General features: G+C 44.9%; 1 protein-coding gene across 6 annotated transcripts in view; it reads left to right on the top strand.

The window, feature by feature from the left end:
• The window catches only part of rbfox2 (RNA binding fox-1 homolog 2), a 34,424-nt gene that overhangs the window by 10,439 nt on the left and 6,084 nt on the right, over positions 1–17,901 (top strand). For 2 of the 6 annotated variants that reach the window (XM_079278728.1, XM_079278732.1), the window contains 8 exons: positions 10,042–10,248; positions 10,706–10,876; positions 11,423–11,476; positions 11,629–11,721; positions 15,631–15,718; positions 16,344–16,400; positions 16,484–16,679; positions 17,250–17,295. In XM_079278728.1, coding sequence (XP_079134854.1) covers positions 10,042–10,248; positions 10,706–10,876; positions 11,423–11,476; positions 11,629–11,721; positions 15,631–15,718; positions 16,344–16,400; positions 16,484–16,679; positions 17,250–17,295 — 912 coding nt within the window. Of the gene's footprint in view, positions 1–10,041; positions 10,249–10,705; positions 10,877–11,422; positions 11,477–11,628; positions 11,722–15,630; positions 15,719–16,343; positions 16,401–16,483; positions 16,680–17,249; positions 17,296–17,746; positions 17,784–17,901 lie in introns of all 6 variants that reach the window. The other 4 variants (XR_013772374.1, XM_079278729.1, XM_079278730.1 and 1 more) reach the window with 4 other exon arrangements.

A 17,901-nucleotide genomic window follows, 5' to 3' on the forward strand; every position in this document is an offset into this window, starting at 1 on the left:
ATGTTTTCCCTCTAAGAGCCCCCTGGAAGAGGGGGATGGGCCGGGAAAAGAGTGAGAGAATGGGAGCGGGAAAATAGAGAAATCGATTTTTCCTTTTTAAGGTGACGGGAGACCCGTTCGGGCGGTTGGCGGGGAAGCCTGTGGATGAGGAAGCTGGAATTATGCGGAGATGGACAAACGAGAGCAGGTGGAGGAGATGGAGAGCAACAATGTTAGGTCAACCGGAGAGAGCTAGTTTGCGCTCTGACGCAATTTCTGTAGAGCTGACTTTGCAGTTACGCGTGTGTTTAAGTGGGTGCTGCCTTCTGACGGCGGTTATTTATTAGCTCTTTTAAAGTGATGCTGCATGCTAATATATTTTGGCCCTTGCTGCAAGAGAGTTGGAGCTTCACGCCGAGTGCAAAAGACTGAAATATTTTCTCAAGCCCCACCTAAGTGTGTGCCCTAAGGCGAGGGAGAGACGCCTACCTGCTGCAAAACTACACACAGACACACACACAGCCACACACAGCCACGTCTTCATGAACTGTAAACGGGTCATGAGGCTTCAACCCCCCCCCCCCCCCTTCGCCCAACCTCCTCCACCTCCCACCCTCCACAAATCTTGTTATTGATTCTTTCACTGGGTTTAACAATGATGGTCGGTAAATGATCCCAATGAGCCGTGTTGCCGTGGCAACTTGCATGAGTCACTCATTTTGTACCGGATTGTTAAATGGTTCGAGGAGCGAGGAAAATGCAGTCGGGAGAGCCATGCGAGGTAAACACCTTTTGCACTACCCTTCTGAAAAATACATATATGCTGCTTATGAAATTTCCCAAAGCCTTGGAGCTGCTGCAACAGCCGTGCCTTCTTTCGCAGCCATTTGCAGCTCTAATGGCGCTCCAAAAAGCGCTTGCTGTGAGGCGTCTGCGTGGAATTCAAAAGAACCTGCCGCTTTGAAATGGATCGGGGTTGCCCTCGCCGCCTCTTTGGACGGCGCGGTTGACAGTGACAACACCGCTCTACGACTTCGCTTGTGTACATTCTCAAAACCGCGCTCGACAGCCGCACGAGTGCTTTGTTGTCACAGAGAGTTCTACTTAAGCTCCAGAACGAGACTAACCCGTTTCATGGCCTTACCTATTGTATTGAAAGAGGCCAGTCCATGTTGGGTAAACACGCGTCCGTCCCTGAGTTTGTGTGCTCACCTGCACATGTTTGTTTGGGTCGGCGTGTGGCTTCTTTTTTGACGGGGAACAAATGCGGACGAATAATGTCATCATCCTTTTTTTGTTTCTTGAGTGTTTACCTTTCATAAAAATGCTGCGGTGGAGTCGCTAACACAGCGTGTGGAGGGATGACACGGACAGCCGGTGATAAAGCGCGAATCCCTACGCACATGTATGTTGAAGGGGGGAGTCTCCCCAGAAATGCTTTCTGAGGAAGGGGAGTCGTACGAGACACCCTAGAGCAGGGGTGTCAAACTCATTTCCACTCCGGGCCACATCAGCATCACGGTCGCCCTCAAAGGGCCGGTTGTAACTAAGACTGTGTAACTAACTTCTCCCTAACATATTGTTAAATAACTCTCTCTGCATTTGATTATTGTTTATTCAAGTGTACAAATATTGTACATGCAGTTATATAAAAGTAAACATATATTTAAGCACATTTCTGTTATTATAACATAAATCATTTTAATTGAGGGTTAAGAAACCCACATGACTCTATCAAAGATCAAACTATTAAAGAAAATAACAAAGACAAATATCAAACACAAGTTATGACATTAACTTTGTTCAAAGCTGTTTGTGTCACCTCTCTGCATCACTAATGTTCCTCCCTGTCGTCGTCCTGTGCATGGCAGCTACATCCAAGAGCTCCTCACTGAGAGTCAGGTCTGATGAACATGGATAGATGATGTATCCGTGTTGTCTGTGCTTTCATCAACAGATAATGAAGAAGACGAGTACCTGCTCGTCTCTTAGCGAGCTGTGTTGTTAGATTGCTGCTAGTTCATGAACTCGGTCTGCGACGGTGTTTCTTCACAAACTGACGTTTGTAAAAGTCTGTATCTGGTCGGAGCTCTGCTCACATACCTTCAGCATGCACTGGGCTGTAGCTTGTGTAGATATATTCTGCTGTGATTGCAGTCTGCCTTTTAATTCTTGGACAATTGGATGTTTTTCTTGGAGGCTAAATTTAGCTCCGTGTTTGGTGTCATAATGCCGACCTGAATTGTATCCTTCATCACCGACACGCCTCATAAGACAGAAGACAGACCCGTTTCTCTGCTTGAAGCACAAACATGTATTCGCTTTCCCATCTTTCATTACATTTTCTTCCCTCTGCATCAATTTTTCTCTTCGTGGACATTTTTGGATTATTTGTCGATCTTTTTCAATCTTTGGAAAACCGCTGTTCGGGCTGTTGCCTCTCCTGTCCACCTGTTGTGATAGTTTTAATGTCGGTACACAGACAACATGCTGTCTCATAATTTCAACTTTCTATCTCATAATTTCGACCATGGGGATACTTTTATTTTCAAGTCTAACTTTGAATTATTTTTCCAAAAAATAAAATATATTTTTTTATTTATTTTTTGCTGGCGGATTCGCAGGCCACGTAAAATGACGTGGCGGGCCGGATTCGGCCCGCGGGCCTTGAGTTTGACACATGTGCCCTAGAAGGAAAAGGATGGAGGGGGGATGGGGGGGGGGGGTTTATGGGGAGGGGTTTGTTTGACAAGCAGACATGTTACCCTATAAGGAGATGGAGGAGAGTGTGGGAGGAGGAGCCCATGGCATCGGCGATATCTTGTTGCTATGAAAAATGGGCTTGATTGACATGGGGCGGGCGGGGGCGGGGACGGGACGTGTGCGAGGGTCCCGTCTGGATTTTATGAAGCGTAAAGAAGTGAAGCGCATAGCAGAGAGAGAGAGTGGGAGGAAAGGGAGAACAACAGCAAGAGGAGAAGAGCAAAGAGGGGGGAGGAGGAAAAATGATGGAGGGGGAGGGGGTGTTGAGGTGGGATGGAATAATTTAACAAGAGGGTGTCTCCTGGCTCATCGGTATGCCACAGGCACGCCGTAAACGCTTCCCCAGCTGTTCGCAGCTCGGGTAGCATCAGCACGGAGTCGGAAGCCAAGATCTGAGCGGAGCACAACTTCCCCATTTAATGCGCTTATCGAGCCAAAATGTGAGCTGCCGCTAACTCCATGAATCACATTTTCCAGCGTCAAGTTGGCCGAATTAGGCTACAGACCAATGTGCCGGAGGCCCCGAGAAAGTAAGATACCGAAATGTCATTATTTGTGTGAAATGACCCGGTGTTGCCCCAGCTAGCTCTTAGCCATGTTCCTCTACTCTCCTCTTCCCTACTCCCCTTCCTCCTCCTCCTGTAGCGTAGTGAGACTGCTGCAGACGAGCGCATTTTATAACATGTCTCCTCAGACACACTTGCTGATGCTAACTGACCCGAAAGTAAGCCAGCCACAGCTACCGCTCTGAGTCACTGGCTCTGCCTGGCACACACTTACACAACCCTTGATGCCTTAACGCACCGACTCCAGGGGAGCGGAAGCACACACACACACACACACACACACACACGCGCGTGTGCGCGCCGATATGCACACGACATGTACACAAACGCAACGTTCACAAAAAAGCGAGCGCTGGCCCAAATGCTCAGCTTACAGTTTGTCTGTCCACAGGGCAGCACTTTTCTTCAAATTGACCAGGAATGCCCCCCCCCCCTCCCCCCTCTTTGTCGTCTTCGTTCCAGCTCTCATCCCGCTATCCATGTGCATTTATTCAGCGGAAGCTTTTATCCCCATGCGAAGCACAAAGGCCACTCGCAGTCAGCAAAAAAAAAAAATCCCCAGAACTTGACGGTTTTAAGAGAGCGAATTCAAAGAAAAAGAAAAAAAACCCAAGCAGCATGCGGGAACACACTATTCTTGTAGATACCGGGCTGTTGACATGGTGTATCAGGTAGAGAGCGGGCCTGTTGAGATGCGGCTAAAATGAATCTCCTCTGAAAAGGCCAGTCGTCGGAACACAAATACAAGGTTGTTTTTGGCTCGTGTTGCCGCTTCTATTTCGGTCTGGCAAAAAGGAACAGGAGCAGCAACAGCCGGGGTTGTCCATTCCCCTGCTAGGCTGTAGTCTGTTTCTGTGCATGAGCAACAGCAGCAGAGAGGGATGCTGTGATTGATCGGGATAGGATCTGACCGGAGGTGTAGACTTTGGAAACGATACATAGCGCTGCAGCCAAGATATCAAAACAAGTAAGCAAGTCCTAAGCGTGCGGTATTTCAAATTCGAGTCACTATCACTCGATCTGAGTTGCATCACAGCGTGTCAAGTCCAAGCCTGACTCATCAGTAGAGTGAGTTGTGCCGTGAGTCATCAATGTTGGGACTCGAGTACGGCGACACTGGGAGCCGTGATGAACATTTTAATGCAGAGTAGGAGGGTAGTTTTCCAAACACGTTTCTCAAAATCTTTTATTGCAGGGGGGGAGGAGTTTCCTCTGTTGTTTTTCGTCCTCCATTTTTGCTTATTGTTCAAGTTCCAGACTTCTTGTCCCCTTTTGCAGCAAGTAACACACAAAATACACAGTAGCTGCAGATTTTAAACGAGGACTAAGAGTCATGTTAGTGCTTTTGTGAGACTGCACTGAAGCTGCCAGTGAACTGCTGATCGGTATTATGATCAAAAAGCTTTCTGACGCTGGATTAAGGAGAGCGGTGTCCCAAACTCTCTGGAACTGACATTCACGCCAACATGGCGCTGAGGTGTCACCAAATCGTACCTTTCATTTGTTACGCCGCTATTTCTGTAACATGAGAACAACCGAGTGCAAACACCGTGAACGTCTTCAAATGTAGTCACAATTCGTCGAATAGTTGTTGAGATAATTCAATCTGCACCAAAGTGGTCGGACCAATATTGTCATCCATGCTGCTAGTGTGGCTAAAATGTTTTTATTTCCATTATAAGCTCTTCGCCAGCATGTTGCCGCAGTGAGGTAAAACTTCTCTATGTAGGTTTAGTCTCAATGTATCGCCCACTTTTTCTTCTTTTCCCATTTCACCACATGACCCAACCCTGGGTGATTAACTTTCCCTTTCTAGCGGCGACACAGGAGCTGGTTCAGTTTCCTTATTTCTGTTTGTCATCCAGGTTAGCTTTTACCTGGTGACCCGGAATGACTGGCTCCACCCGCTGTGGTCTTTACCGCCGCAAATGCAGTCGCTCTAGGACGGGCTGACGCAAGGCGAAGCCAACCGGTTTATCACTTAGCACATAATGTGTTTTGTCTCCCGCAGTTAAAAGCCAGATCTAAACTGACTAATGTTTCTCATTTCTGCTCTCCTTTTTTTTTTTCCCCCTTTCTCTTTCAAATATAATGACTTCAGGATGTCTCATCAGAGGATTTCATCTTGTGTTGACATTATTACCATCAGTGATGTAACAGTGGTACAGAGAGAAAACTCACTTGGTCTCTTTTTAAGCTTTTGTTCATTAATGGAGCACAAAATTACAACTGCTATTAACATTAAACACATTAATAAGGATGGAGTAATGTACAGAAACACCTTGAAATCCATATCTATCCAATACAATGCTATTAAATGAAGATTATAGTAGCATATACATTTATATTTATATTTACTTCATACCTATAATGTGAGCAAAACGATCACAGGGCATAATGACAGTCTGTGCTAATAATGAGTGAATGTTTTTCTGAAAACCAAGGTGAGACCGCCGCGCTGCTACATGAAACTGAGGCGGGACAGGAAGGCAACAACGTGAAGGATGTTATCGCTTCTCAGAATCCTAATTTGGATGCTTGTCGACAAGAGTGGAAGAGGTTCATACAGCTGCAGGGTCTCTAGAGGAGCGGACACAGCTGCTATTTCCAAATGTGAATGAAGTTTAAAAAGAGTTGTGGCTCGAGTGCGAGGCACTGAAGATGGAAGAACGTGGTTTCTATTCCGGCCGAGGTGGAGACTCTTCACCTGGCAGGAGAGCAGCGGCAGTTTAGGTTACGAAACGAGGACGTGTGATTATTGATGAACACATATTTACTGTATGTTATCAGGGAGAGGAGGGAGTGAGATACCGGGATCGCTAGTCATTAGAGGTTGAGTTCAAAGCGTCTTGATGCGGTTTCCTTCGCTCTGACTTCGGCAGGAAAAAGCCCCAAGCTAAAGTAGTGTTCTGATGGCACGAGGAGTTTTCTTTTAACTGATAAGTCAAATGGAGAACTTATCAGTTTGTAAGGACATTCAGATTTCTGACTTACCATTTTTAAGCCAATCTATCAAACGCCATCCTTGTTTCAATATACTAACAATAGCAGAAACTCTGACAGCCTGGTGGAAATTCCACAAAATCACTAACATCAATTTTGCACCTTTAAATTTGACTCCCATATGGAACAATCCTGATTTTCTAAGTCACAAGACACCTCTAAATCTCCACACATGGTCCGCTAAAGGCATCACTCATCTGAAACACATCTTCAATAATAACACCATGGTTTCATTCCCTCACTTGGTCCAGAAGTACGGCATCAGGAGCAATACATTTTTGGAATATCTGCAACTCAAATCATCCGTTCAATCCAAACTTAACATTAAGGCCACTAACCTAGAACTGCCCCCCTCAACCTCAGAATTAATTAATATCCCCTCTTCAAAAAAGTTAATCTCAAAAATATGTAGAGTAATATCACAGTCTGACAAAACATCATCCATACCATCAAGAAAATGGGAATCAGACCTATCCATCACTCCTGATGCTGATTTCTGGAACCAAATCTGCAAATCTACTTCATGACTAAAAATGCCAATTTACAACTAATACAGTATAAAATACTTCACAGAATTCATTACACCGGGCAAAAAATGTTTCAAATGGGATTCACGTCAGATATCTGTCCACATTGCACTCAAAACAGCCCGGATAGCTTTGTTCACGCCACCTGGCACTGCACACCAGTTCATCACTTTTGGGAAGAAATAAGTGAGTCACTGTCTGTCTTCCTGGGCTGCCTCGTCCCTTTGTCCCCGTCACTGTGCTTACTAGGAGACATCTCAACAATACATCTGAGTAAAACAAACCGCAAATCACTCCTTGTGGCCCGAACTATCGGCAAGAAAACTATCCTCATGAACTGGAAATCAAGGAATAACACACACATCGCACACTGGAGGAGCTTAATGATAGAATATATTTCAATGGAAAATCTAACCTCATCCATCATATACAACAAAACACCATTCCACCTGGTCATCCCTTACTATGTTTCTGCAAACGTGACACCACCCATTCTATTAATATTGAAATATGTATAGTACGTATATATACCGGTGTGTGTGTATATATATATATATTTTTTTGTGTATTTTCTTACGATAGTTTTCTGTTTTGTTTTTCTTGCGGACTAGTCTCTAGCTAGTAATGATTTATTTCATATCGAACAAAACTAAGCTAACTATAAGCCTGCGTTAACCACGGGCCTTATTTCCGGCATCTAAAAAACCCAGTCGTCTACACGACATGTTGGCCATCTCACTGCTGTGCGCTAACTTTGCACACCAGAGGCTGGCATGTGCACCACAGAGCCGCTAACTTCCTGTTTAGCCCCATGCTAGCTTGAATTAAATAAATAAGTGCCGCTTTTGTAGGCTTTCCGATTGGTTTCGGACTAAATTTATCAACTTCTTCACTTCACTTTATTTATAAAAGTAGTTCCTGTTTTCAAGTCAATTAGTAAATCATTATTTTTACCTGAAGACCAAGAGATTCAGGATAAATACGTAGATGTGCATTTGCATCAAAGACATAATGAAGTTGATGTCTATCGCACATGTACTCTCCCCCAATATATGTTAATATTTGTCTGACCTCTTTACCTGCAACGAGCTTACTGCTGAATCGGTGACTTATTTAGAATTGGACTCTTCCCGCTCACTGCTGACTCGGTGCCGCTCTGTCTTCGCCGCTTTCATGTCACAATATCGATGTGATCCGTGTCGACCGCGTGCATCCCCTGGTTTGTCACTGAGGCGAGGGGCCGGCTACCATGTCACAGGTGTGCCGCCGAGAAAGGTCAAAAGCTGGGAGACAGATGGCACACACACACACACACACACACACACACACACACTTTTAACACTCCCAAAGGCACACAGATCTATTGTGCAACTCAGATGGGCAGCGCTGCAGCCTGTCACTCTCTCTCTCTCTCTCTCTCACACATACATGCGCACACACACACACACACACGAGATAAGTCAATGTAGACAAGCAGATGTCCAGCAAGCATGGAGTGTCTTAAGTGGTGATATCCATTTATTCTGATACCCAGAAGAACAAGACACAGAATATTACTTTTACTAATTAGTTATTATTTTTATGACTGCCTGTCTCTGCTGCTACGACTATTACCACCACTGCTTATGATGATAATAATGAAAATTATAATGATAATCATAAAAAAGTAGGAGGTGAACAGGAAGACGAACAAGAAAAGGGAGAGTAAGAATACGGAAAAAGATCAAGAGGCAGCCAGATGCAGCAGCCATTGTTCAGCCATATATGTATACAGCATATATATATATGTATGTATATGTGTATTAATTATTGATGAACACATATTTAGTTATCAGGGAGAGATATACCGTAGATATTCTTTAAAAAAATAAAAGAAAGAAACTTCTATATTATAATCTTCTGTTTGGTTCTTCTTTCACCTCAATCAGTTCAGTTCAAGTTCTTATTTTCAAATAGATCTTAATGACAGACATTGGCTGCCTGTCTCCGTCTTGATAAAAGTAATCAAACTGTTCAAACACCAGGGACAACGATGGAAACAAGTCGAGGACTTAATCATTCTGTCCCTGTCGAAGTCAGATTTGATGCATTTTTATTAGCATGGAATGTCATACAAACACTCAATTGTAACAAAACACACTGTTGTTTCAGGAACATTCCTCACCATCCTCAGCTCCACTTTGCATTTGGTGATTAGCTTAGTTTGCAAATTAAATGTCAGCGCGCTAAAGTCAGATGGAGAACACGATTAACATCACACCGGCTAAACATTAGCATGTTAGCATTGCAATTGTCTGCACGTTAGCGTGCTGACGTGAGCATTTAGCTCAAAGCACCAGAGCAGCGTGACTGTGGACTGTAGTCGTAGCTATAAATACATCATGATGTTACAGTCTTGATTTGATTGAGCATCCAGTGCAGTTATAAAAAGATCTGAAAGACAGCGATTGTTTGGTTTATCTTCTGCAGCTATGGATGGGAGGCAGGGCCATGCTTCTTCTATCACTCATCACCTTTTTATCGTCCCATCCCCCTCCTTTTCTCTGCCGTCCCTTCTGTCTCCCTCCGCTCTCTAGCTCTTACCATTTAGGGTATCCGTGCCCCACTGGCAACACCAAGGAATGTGTGTTGGGTTCTTGCCTTGTGTCGTGTTTGTGTCGTCCCACCGTGTGTTTGTGGGTGCCTGTATTGTTCTCCTACGCACTCGGTGCTGCTGTTTTTTTTTTTTTTATTCTCTTGGGGGGGGGGTAATAATAATGTTCACAATATACTTGGGCATGCTTCCTCACTAACAGTTGGTCTTTGTGTGAGCGCTTAGGTGTGTGGGTGTCTGCGTGTCAAAGGTGGTTTTGTGCACAGAGGCGTTTGTGAGTGTGTGTGCAGGCGTTAGACACTCACCATTGTACAACACTGAGTTTGGAGGCATCTGACCCTCAATAATAGATGTAGCTGCAGTGAATATTTAATGGGGGGGGGGGGGTGTGGCTACTTGCACACATTTAGTCGCACAAACGCACGCAAATTTTCACGGAAATGGAAATATGATATCCACGCCTGTATGACTTTTTAGACCAAAGCTCTTGGAGAAGTGGTCTCTGTGTGGTCGGGCGATGCTCTCAGTAAAGGATACTGTGGAAGTTAGCCAGCAGGCTACTTTAGCTTTCACTCCTTCCTCACCCCTCTCTCTCCCTTTCCTCCAACAGGGTTCTCAGGATAGTGCTGGCGGTCAGGAGGGACTCGTGCCTCCACCTTTCTCCGCATTCCCGCCGCCTCCGCCGCCGCCCCCCCAGAACGGCCTGGCCCTGGATTACGGGGGCAGCCTGTACGCGGCGGGGGCCGTCCAGGGCCCCGTGGAAGCCGGCGTAGCAGTGAACAGTGCCGCAAACAATGTCAACAGCCTCAGTGTCCAAGTGAGTGCCGGCCTCTTCCTCTATGTGTGCGTGGCCCACATCGGGTCTTTGGCTCGAGAGAGTGCCGGGAGCAATACACGTTACAGATTAAGAAATGACAGTTCATCAATGGGATGCACCAATCTGACTTTTCTTCTCATGATACATCATCTGATACCCAGTATCAGTGAACTGAACAGTACCAATTACAGATCCTTTTGATTTGATCAACGAATCTAGAAAATAGTTACATCTAGAAAATATAGAAATAATTATTTTGTATATAAAAAAAACTGTCTGTCTCCCTGTCTCCCTGTCTCCCTGTCTGTCTGTCTCCCTGTCTCCCTGTCTGTCTGTCTCCCTGTCTCCCTGTCTGTCTGTCTGTCTGTCTGTCTGTCTGTCTGTCTGTCTGTCTGTCTGTCTGTCTGTCTGTCTGTCTGTCTGTCTGTCTGTCTGTCTGTCTGTCTGTCTGTCCCAGCAGTCAGATGGGTCCTCCCAGATTGACGGTTCGTCAGTGGTTGGCTCAGGAGGAGTCGGTGGTGGAGGGAGCATTGGGGATGACTCAGACGCCAAGGGGACCCCCAAACGCCTCCACGTGTCCAACATCCCCTTCCGCTTCCGAGACCCTGACCTACGGCAGATGTTTGGGGTATGTAGACTGCAGTACAAGCCCCCCCCCCCCTTTCCCGCTATGCATCATCAAATAACAACAACCCAGAAAAGTAGTTTTGGATTAAAAGCATGTCGTTGTTAAAATAATCCAAGGAACGCTCCGGTGACGTCCACACTGTGTCCTCGGATGTTTTTTCACTGTTCCTGCCCTCGAGTGAGATTATAACAGAATATAAGGCTCTGTCATATTCGTTAAAAGGAATCTTCTGTGAGATTTGACTGAAAAACAAAACCTTGACCTGGCATGTCACCTTGTAGAAAGACGACTAGATGATTTAGAGCCAAGTGTAAAATTCTGGCTTCACGATCAGCTTCTTTTTGTTTTTTGCGAGAGGAATGCGTCTCAAATGTGGTGCAGAGAAAAAAAGCAGAGGCAAGGAAGACATGGTGGAAGAAAAGCCCATGATGAACTGGCTCGGTGCCAGCTTTTCATGGTTGAACAGTGCTGACACCCTGTGGCAAGATGCAGCACAAGACTTGCATGTTTTTTTCATTTTATTTATTTATCTATTTTATTTTGCAGCAATATGGCAAAATCCTCGACGTGGAGATCATCTTCAACGAGAGGGGGTCCAAGGTATGAAGAACAGAAAACAAGCCGTCATTTTGGATCATTGTTAACAGAACACGAGCTCAGCAAAAGCTCAACATCCTTTTTCAACCTTCTCTTGCCTCCCCCCCCCCCCCCCCCCCCTTTTCTTTTTTTCCATTCTCCCCGTCTCCTCTCAGGGCTTCGGTTTTGTAACATTCGAGACGAGCGCGGATGCGGAGCGGGCCAGAGAGAAGCTTCACGGCACGCTGGTGGAAGGACGTAAAATCGAGGTAACTCGCAACGCCTTGGCCCCCCCACCCCCTTTTTTTTTTTTAAATGGCGACCATTTTCTCCTCTGTTTCCCCTTCCATGTCCGACAATGAGAATGAGTTTGTTCTGGTCGTCTCTGCCCCGGCGAAGGTTTTCCGGGTGGATGTATGTGTTCGACTCTAACCCCTCTGGCTTCACTACAGCATGGTGCAGCGGTGCCACGCACACAGACGTCTCCTCTGACGGCACTTCCTGTCCATGTTTATGCTGTTGTTGTCGTCGTTGTTGTGGGCTGTCCATTGCACCTTGATCTTAAAGCTGTGTGGTTTGCAAAGCATGCTGTGTGGAGTGGCTACGCAACAGGCATGGCCGGCGAGACGTCGCCACACGACGCGGTCGCTGACGATATCCGCTTCCGTCACAGCATGGAGGATCTTATCTCTTCTTTTTATGATTTATTATATTTTTGGTTCTCCTGCACCTTTTTTCATGACCATCATCACTTCTTCCACGATCATGATGAGTGGCCATCTTTGGTTAATGGTTGTGTTAATGACTGGAAGGGCAGTTAATAGCCTTTTTTCCTGTGAAAAAAACATCCAAAAGTGCTTGCTGGTGTCTGTGAGAGGCTACTGTATGTTGCATGGATGGATCATAAGGTCAGATATCGTCATGGAGATTTTACACGGGTGACTCTGGGTAGCAGGTGTGATGTGTTAACAGACTGATGCATGATGGGGGAGCATTTTCAGGGGGCAGTTTGAGTCTTGAAATGAGTCTGCTGTGAGACGTGTGGTGTCATTTCTGATGCTTCATGAAAGTGTTTAAATTCAGGCGTGCAAGATGAATGGTTAAAGAAACAAAACGTTTTGTTTACACACACGCAGTTGCATCCACCACTCCTGAGAAAAAAAAAAACCAGATCTCACAGAAGTGCATTTTGTTGTGGCATCTTTTCTTATTTTTTATTTATTTGTCAGCATGAGCTCGGTTTTCAGTTGCAAATGGCCTTTGGAGATCAGATACACCATGCTTTCGCCATTTGCTCTGTCTCTTGATTAAAAAAAAAAACTAAAAAAACAATCACGCTTTCTTTTTACTCGCTACTAAAGCTCTTCTGCATGCACGGTCTCGAATGTCTTGCACTCCTCTCTGTCTCTGTGTGTGGGTGTGCAGGACTAAAAATATGGAGGGCGGCGAGAGAATGAACACGTGAAGAAGAGTATGCAATCGATAGCTGCCGCTCCCTCTCCTTCCTTTCTTATTATTTATTGGTTCTCCTCCATCTCTCTTCACTCTTTTTTCACCAGGCCAGTCTGTCTGTCTGTCTGTCTCTCCCAGTTCGTGTGTCCCCCATATGCACCTGCATTTCTGCTGTCCACACCCCGAACCTCCCATCTCTCTCCATTTCCCTGTCCCGTCACGTAGCCGAGTAGCATAAACATTGGAGGTTAAGTTTGATTTTGAGTGAATATTTTTGGGCAATAATAACGGGTAGTTCTCCTCCCGAGGCAGATTTATATTCCTCCCATTCTCTGTTTCCATTTGTTTGCCCCTTTCTCAACTTTTATGATCTGTGTTTGTAGCGGGGTTTGTTTTTAACCAGTAGCGGCGAGAGTGTTGTCAAATGGCTGATACGTGTAGCTGACAGACGCGTGACCTGTTGCGTCACTTCCTCTCGACCACATGGTGGGGGGTTTGCTTTTCATTACCTCGTTTTGTTTGTTTTCTTTTTTCTTTTTTTGTTTAGTTATTTGGTTCATCATTTCTTTCTTACATATATTTTCTCTATTTCCCTGATGATTTTTGTATGTTGTTGTTGTTGTCAGTCTCCACGGTAACTGCTCGCGTGTCCTCACGCCGTTTCCCTGGCAACGGTAAGTTGTGTACACCTGGCATCATCTTTGAATGACCCCCCCCCCCACCCCCCCACCCCTACCCCATCCGTCAAAATAGTGAAATAAAATGCACCCAACACCCAAATGACAGGGACTCCTTTACTGAAGGGAGCCCGCCTGATTGATTGAGTGATTGACAGAACCCGATTGGCTAATCCTGTGATTGATTGGGGAGGTGGTGAATGCAACGATTACGAGATTAGCCATTGATCGCATGGCGGTGTAACGGCCACCTGTATAACTGAATGTACTGCATCTGTCTGCAAGTGCGACAACTATGACTACCACTTCTTATGCATTCATTCCAATCACCTCTAACTGCATTCAGCATTTAATTCCAGAGCTGTATCCTGCATGGTTTACTCTCTTCTCGTCATCTGTATGACGTCCATATAGTACTATGTCATCTCGCCGTGTCGTGTCGGCTGAATAGCTGCATTCTTTTTTGCACCTTTAGTGGGACAGCATGTCGAAAGCATGAGTGCTATGTTAGCGTTACCGGAGAGAAGATACTAGTTGTCTGTGTATCGCGGTGTACTGCAGTACTTGATGATCACTTCCTGTGCCGCTCTGTCGACTGCAGACCGTTGTAGAGGTATGGCTGTTTTTGGACTTCACATTCAAATTTAAGATATAAATGTGGATGAATAGAAAAGAGGAAGCTTGTTCTACTTCGAGCAAAGCTACTCTTCATACTTCAATACACACTTTTAGCATTTGAGCATCTTTTAAAGAAAAACAAAAAGCTGCCACGAATGTATCCGTAGACCCCAGCAAAGCAAACTTAAGAATTCGTGCCACTGATTAAGCAACGGCAGCTTTTTCTTTGTTCTGATTCCCGTGACGAGGTGTCCTTGTTTTACTTTTTGATCAGTTTGGTTCTGGATGGTGTGTGTGTTGGTGGTTTGTGTGCTTCGAGGTCTCTCTGGTGTGCGACACTGATCTGGAATGCCTGGCAGTGTTTCACAACCATGGTTGATTTATTTTTTGTTGATTTTTTTTTTTTGAGGAATGATATTTGCATCCCCCATCCTCTCTGTCTTTATCTAGACTTTATTCTCTCTCTCTCTCTCTGTAGTCGTTCTCGCTCCATTCATCATTTCGCCATTGTTGCTCCTGTACAGTTAGATCCAATGTAGTCAAACGGTCAGATGTATATTTGTATGTGTGTATCGCATCTTATCGTTTCTGTTTGGTCATTAGAAGAATTGCACATTTGAATGGATTGTTCACTCTCTCGCTCTCTCTCTCCTCCACATCATGTATGTGTTTTTCCGTGTCTTTTCATGTGGACTGGCTCCTCCTCCTGCATCCCTCTATATTTCTGTCTTTTCTCTGTCGTTCCCTCTCCCTCCCGCCCCTTTTTTCTGTATGGTGTGTCTTGGATCGGGAGGGCTGCCCAACCTTTTTTTGATTGGTCTCTTGCTGCATCTGATGCTTGCTGATTGGCTAGTTTTGCTCACCTCTGGTGATGTGATGCGCTCTTGATTGGCTGCGTGTAATCTGTGTATGAACTCCTTGATTGATGTTTTTTTGCATTGTGTTCAACTGATGAATCTGCCGCTTAATTCACCTTCTTTTTCCCTCTTTTTTTTTTTTTTTTTCTTTTTTTGGAAAAGGTAGCAATAAACTGATCTTGGATTTCTTTTTTGAATGCTTTCGTTCTGAAACATTTCGTTTTCTTTGTTCTGTGTGCCAATGGTTGCGTTGTTTGTGTGCGACACTGCCTGACTTACTCACCAGGATGCTCGGTTTTCAATGTCTCTCTCCTACAAAAGAAGCGCATGCATCAAATACCATCGCTGCTCATCAACAGAATTAACCTCTTGTCATAAGTAAACAACTGTTTCAAGTGTAATGACACCTCACACTTCAAGTTCAATATGAAAACGCTGATCATCATGTGCAGAGTATCTCTCTCAGAATACATTCAGTAAGCTTGAAACTACAATGTTTAGATTCTGCATCAATGCTTGTTTTTCTGTTGTGCTGTGTCGACTTTAGCCTCTGACCACTTTTTCTGGTGTCCAGGTGAACAACGCCACAGCTAGAGTGATGACGAACAAGAAGATGACCACCCCTTACTCTAACGGAGAGGGCCTCGCAACGCTGCCGTACGGTAATGCACTTTAAACTTCACAACGGACCATCTTTTTTTTTTTTTCCTATCTTTTTTTCTATATTTTTAGTATTGATCTCCTTCATTAGGCATTTTACCCAAAAGTGCTGCAACTAACCACTGTTTTCATTGTCGATTAATCTGTCGATTATATTGTCGCTTTGCTCAGAAAACGGGGCGAAATGTCGATTTAATGTCGATTTCCCAAAGCTCAAGATGACGTCGTCAAATAACCTGTTTTGTCCACAACTCAAAGACATTCAGTTACTGTCATAGTGGAGTAAAAAAAATACACATTTAAGAAACTGGAATCACAGAATGTTTCCTTTTTGTTCTGAAATAAATTACTCAAACCAATTAATCGTTTATCAAAACTGACGTGAGCCGAGAACTGATCGCTTAATCATTGCAACTCTAATACCCCACAAAGCAAAAGCCTCAATAACTCTTTTCAAAGTAGGACAATATAACTTTGTGTGTGTGTATATGTATATATATATATATATATATATATCCTCTCTTGAACAGCAAAGATCACTCTGAAGGAATGCACAGATCCTAAAATGTCTGCCTGCTTCCGTCACATGTTGATTTAAAGGTACATTGTTTTGTTTGTTGACTACAGCTGGATGGAAGTTGAGTCCCATGGTTGGAGCCATGTACAGCCCTGAACTCTATACAGGTACGACCACAAGATTTGGCTTCACACTGATTCGCTTTGTTGTGTTGGAGACGGGATGCACAGATAATGTTTTTATCCTGAAGGCACTTCAGCCGATCTCTCCCAACTCCTCTGTCTCTCAGTACCGGGGTTTCCGTACCCAGCAGCAGCAGCAGCGGCGGCGGCGGCTGCGTCCACCGCCGCCACCTTTCGAGGCGCTCACCTCCGGGGTCGAGCCCGAACCGTCTACAGCGCCGTCAGGGCCGCTGTGCCACAGCCCGCCATCCCTACCTATCCGGGGTAAACACACATAAACATACATGGAAGCTGATCACTCAGCCAGTAAACTGCTAGACATAATATGTCTGTCTTCTTAAATACATACCTTCACTCAGTTAAAATATGAATGTATAATGTTTAATCAAGATATTGACGTTGATGGTTTGCTGAGCTGAAATACCATTTCCTTGTACCTCAAACATGATAATGTCCCGATGGTTTAGTGATCCAATGGAGGAGTATTTTCTCCTAACAGACGCTTGTCTCGTGGAGTAACAGTAGTATCACTCTAAAGTTTGTGCAGTCGTAGACAAAGAGGTGGTATTTTGTCTTGCATGTTGCACGGTGTGTAATAATCTCACCCTTTCTCTCTCTCTCTCTCTTTCACAATCTGTTTGGCACCATTCTCTCACCTCTCTCTCTCGCTCTCTCCCCCCCAATCGTCACTCTCTTTGTTTGCTGTTTTCTGCAATGCCCACATGGTGGCGCATCACACCATTCGTCTGTTTCGACTTTCCACCACCTCTCTCTCTCTCCTTTACCTTCTTTCCTCTCTCTCTCTCTCGCTCTCTCTCTCTCTCTCTCTCTCAGTATGATGGCCTATCAGGATGGCTTTTACGGTGCCGCTGATCTCTATGTAAGTATACCTCTCTCTCCCCTCTACTGCCTCACTCCTCACCTACGTCCCCCCCCCCCCCCCCCCCCCCCCCCCCTCTTGCCTGTGGGTTTTCAACTGTGGCACGGACCAAACCCATAGAGACGTGTACTTTTGGGTGTTTGTTGTTCCCCTGGACTTAATCTTAAATGAACTTTTTCCATTTTTTTATTACAAATAAATTGAACTCATCTTTTGTTTTCATGTAATGTACAATCCCATATGAAATGTCCTTTCAATGATGCATACAGATGTAACAATAGGAGCACACACACACACTTCAAAGTGTTCATTCACGAATACACTCCTCTCGGGTTTGTCTCTGTGCATTTGTGAGTTAAGTTTATACCAATGTGATTATGAGTGTGTGTGTGTGTGTGCGCATGTGTGTGTGCAACCAGGTTGACAATAGCTGTTTCTGTTCTCTCTGTAGACTAGTGTTTCAGGACATTAGTGGCAGATTGCCCCAGGTAGGGTTTACACACTCTGTGTGAGAGCCAGTGTGCATCCTCCTCGTCTCCAATGACTGCGTGCTGCTAGACATTATTGACCATCTGAGATTGAAACGCCTTCTCTGTCTTCTTCTAC

The sequence above is a fragment of the Melanostigma gelatinosum genome, assembly GCF_949748355.1.
Source record: "Melanostigma gelatinosum genome assembly, chromosome: 11".
Classification (NCBI taxonomy): Eukaryota; Metazoa; Chordata; class Actinopteri; order Perciformes; family Zoarcidae; genus Melanostigma; species Melanostigma gelatinosum.